Genomic DNA, 4,079 nt, shown 5'->3' on the forward strand with positions numbered 1-4,079 from the left:
GTAATTGGCTAATGATGAGATCTTCCCACTGTCCAAATTTGGTGAGAATCGAAAGTAACGCCAATTTTCTGTCACGTTTTCAATCTGTAGCCACAGGAGTGACCAAAATCGATACATCGGTCGGGATAGAGTTTCATTATTAAATTACATGACTTGTGTGACTACTTTGCTAGCCCTTTACTCGTGGAAAACACCAATCAAATTTAATCATGTCTTTAAAGAAAGAAAGCTGTTGTTAATAGTGTTATTATCGTGTAGCTCATATCGTTCATGACCATACATATCCCGAAGAAAGTTCTAGATTAGGACCATTACGTCATCGGAGATTTGTCAACGGCTACCACTGATGGTGCAATAATACAGTTGGTGTTGATCAAGTGATGTGATGTCTACAGTAAGAAAAGAATCATCACTGACTGCTTTGAAATGTGCACTACATTCCAACGGTAGTGCTAAGCAAACAGTTAAATTTTAAAAGCGCGGTTATAAGATCTAAAAGATCTTCTTGTTTTTCGCAGTTTTGTCTGCGACCAGACCCAAGCTTCCACTCGGCCAAATTTTGAGTCACGCAACCTGTGATGTTTACTCGCCAAAAGCTGTTGAAACATTAATAAATCTCATCTCCGATACTGACTTTCGCGGGAAAAAATTAAAAACCCAGCGGTCGTCAAAAATTATATTTTTTCACCAGAAATTTAGCTCGGAACATATACATATTTATATACCTTTGAATCGTCGATGAAATGACCTTTTCCGGATATTTTTTCCTTCGGGGTCAACAAAAACCTCCGATTACAAAATCACGCCGAACCCACACGTTGCAAAAAAATCTCTTCAAAACCCTGACTTCGAAGCGATATAACACTTCAGCGTTAATAGCTACCACACATCGGCAGGCGGTAAATCTGTTCGTCAACAATCCAGCCTTATCGTGTTAAAATTTCAGCGAAATCGAACAAAGCCAGAATGAATTAGAATTTTTTTGTGACTTCACTCCCCAGACTTGACCTAACAAAGGAAGCCACGGTCGCCCATAGCAACCGAAACACACGAACATAACAAAGCCGAACGTTTCGGCCAAAAATCTCCAGAATTATCGCCTGAGAGCTTAAACTTGAATGGGAACATCTTTTTCGAACTTTTTTCAACTCATTTAGACGAAAGACTGGCCTCGGCGGGCTACAAGAAAGACCAAGAGAAAAACAGAACAAGACAGCAGAACAAGCCGATAACATTTCATCGCATGGCTTTCGGCACGAAAACGAAAATACAGCTTACTTCTGGATAAATTCAGCCTTAGAAGCCAGCAACCGGCCCCAAATTACTTTCTGTATCCTTACAAATGTCCTGATTTCCATCTCCGAAAGATTTTGCCCCAATTTTGAGCAAATAAACATTTCGTCGACGGTGACCACCTTGCATACTAAATTAGCTAACTTGACAAAATTCTCCCGAGGGGCGGATATGACGAAAAGAGCTGAAAGATGGCCTATAATTGGCTAATGATGAGATCATCGAAAGTAACGCCAATTTTCTGTCACGTTTTCAATCTGTGGTCACTGGAGTGACCAAAATCGATACATCGGTCGGGATAGAGTTTTATTATTAAATTATATGACTTGTGTGACTACTTTGCTAGCCCTTTACTCGTGGAAAACACCAATTAAATTTAATCATGACTTTTAAGAAAGAAAGCTGTTGTTAATAGTGTTATTATCGTGTCATTTATATCGCTCATGCCCATACATATCCCGAAGAAAGTTCTACAAAGATTAAGACCATTACGTCATCGGAGATTTGTCAATGGCTACCACTGATGGTGCAATAATAGAGTTTGTGTTGATCAAGTGATGTGATGTCTACAGTAAGAAAAGAATCATCAATAACTGCTTTGGAATGTGCACTGCTTTCCGACGGTAGTGCTAAGCAAACAGTTAAATTTTAAAAGCGCGGTTATAAGATCTAACAGATCTTGTTGTTATTGCGCTCAGTGGTTTTGAGCAGCGAGTTCGTCGATTTCGGCTATTTTACATCACTTAACCTAGGATGCTTTTCTCAGTTCGCGTTCTGTATCGATATAAACTTGGCATTTATCATAATGGCGAGTGCTGGAAAATCGAAAATATCATCGCACTCAAGATAGTACGTATACCGGGGCAATTAAATCGTTACTTAACTAAAGATATCATAACATAAAGTCTTGGTCACCTACTTAGGATACAGATAAAAAAAAAAAATGTTGTCACCGAGTTACTAGATTGTTTTCCAGTTTCAATTATAAGACTATTTTTTATTAACGTTGCAATTATTATTATCAGGTTATTTTCCTACATTTGTTTGATTTCTTTAATTTACACGTCTCATTTTGGTATGTGTTAGTTATATCATTACCACACATTTCTCTCAGCTAAATCAATCCACTCCCTGGCCTTATTAGGTTTAGAGCTTGATTATTCTATTATTATACATTGAACTCACTATCTCTTTTCTGATTGGCCAAAAGCGTACAGTGAATTTTCGAAATCAACGCCTGTGGCGTCATCTAGCTGCAGATTATACAATAATCACGTCAAGGACACTCAAGGTCACGGGTTATCATGTCATGTATGACCGCGGAACATGATTTCTAAGGGTAATCATGTCAAGTTCGCACGCTTTCTGTTGCTTGCCGTCAGTGAAGAAGTAAACACATGACTTCCTTTTCTTCTTCTCGTTCAATGTATAATAAACCAGTTATTAGATTCGGTTTTTGTGATATCCAGAATAATCAAGGTCTCGGTGAGGGTTATCATCCTCATCCTTCGGCTTCAACTAATAACCCCTACCTCGACCTTGATTATTCTAGACATCATCTAAACCTCATCCAATAATTGTTTACAATCTGTAATAAATTGGCAACTACTTGGTCAGCAAATTCAACTGACTTAGTTGGTTAATCTAAGCAACAATACTTGCAAGTTCTCAAGTCAATTAAGAACTGGTTTCGTCCAGATATTTAATGCTCAATAACCTTATGTTGTTACTTCCCATTATTTCCTTGTCACGGAGAGGTAAATCTGCAACACGTCTTTCTCGCTGTGGTCTTTTCTGAAAAAGTGCAAGTACAGCTGATCTGTATTCTGGCTTGCGGATAGCGTATAATATAGGATTTACGAGGTGGTTGGCGTAATAAAAAGCCAACATTACATTAAATAAATGAAAATACTCTGAAAAGGACAAGTCCTTCGTTACTTCACTGCTAAAAACCGAACGTAATATAATAAATGGCAGGTATAGAAGTAGAGATACAACAGTCACAATCAACAATGTCATGGTCAGTTTTCTTTCTCTACTGGCTGCACCATGGCGTTGAAGCTGCGCTCCCCAACGGACTTTAATAACAATGGACACGTAAGAAACAAAAATAATCAAAAGGCACAACCCAATAAATGAAATCAATAAGAAATAACGCGTGGAAGGTTCTCCATATTGATCAAGAAGGGCATGGCCAATTACCACGAAGCTGGTTGTAACCCAAACAACGGCAATTATTATTCCGTACACCGATTTCTTCAGCAAGCGATGCATGAACGGGCGATATGTCGCGTGCATCCGTTCTAAAGCAATAATAGTGATGTTTGATAAAGAACTAATAGGGAAAAACTGGGAGGATATATCTGGTATATCATTTGCCCAACCTTCATTTAAATGCGAGTTCCATACATCACAAAATGTTCCAACCGAATAAAACAGACCATACATAACAAATCCTCCAGCCAACATATCTATGACCGCCAAATTTATCAACAGATACGTGCTTCGCATGCGGAAATCAGGTGTTTTTATAAAAACAATTATCGTACAGAGGTTGATTGTTACTATAGCAATAGACTCAACTAAGCCTACAGTCATCCAGGGTATGCACTCAGATAAAGATAACTTCTCAAAGTCGTGGTCAAAAAACGTCTCAAAGCTGTGTTCAGACATCTTGAAGCTCTATTCTCTTTTTGTATGGCTGTTCGAAGTAATTACCCGTCTGTCTGTGGAGAGAAGCGAATTATTGTTTTAAAGATCTTCTACTACCTGTATAAGGCAGGCAA

The 4,079-nt window shown here is 38.4% G+C and overlaps 1 protein-coding gene across 2 annotated transcripts in view; it reads right to left on the reverse strand.

Annotated features, from left to right (window-relative positions):
* Positions 1-2,933: 2,933 nt before the first annotated feature.
* LOC145481110 (uncharacterized) overlaps positions 2,934-4,079 on the reverse strand; it is a 29,672-nt gene continuing 28,526 nt past the window's right edge. For both annotated transcript variants that reach the window (XM_081459505.1, XM_081459503.1), the window contains exon 3: positions 2,934-4,019. In XM_081459505.1, the coding sequence (XP_081315631.1) occupies positions 2,971-3,966 (996 nt within the window). In that variant the 5' untranslated portion in view covers positions 3,967-4,019 and the 3' untranslated portion in view covers positions 2,934-2,970. The remainder of the gene's footprint in view (positions 4,020-4,079) is intronic.

This window comes from Orbicella franksi, chromosome 3, assembly GCF_964199315.1.
Source record: "Orbicella franksi chromosome 3, jaOrbFran1.1, whole genome shotgun sequence".
In the NCBI taxonomy this organism is placed as follows: Eukaryota; Metazoa; Cnidaria; class Anthozoa; order Scleractinia; family Merulinidae; genus Orbicella; species Orbicella franksi.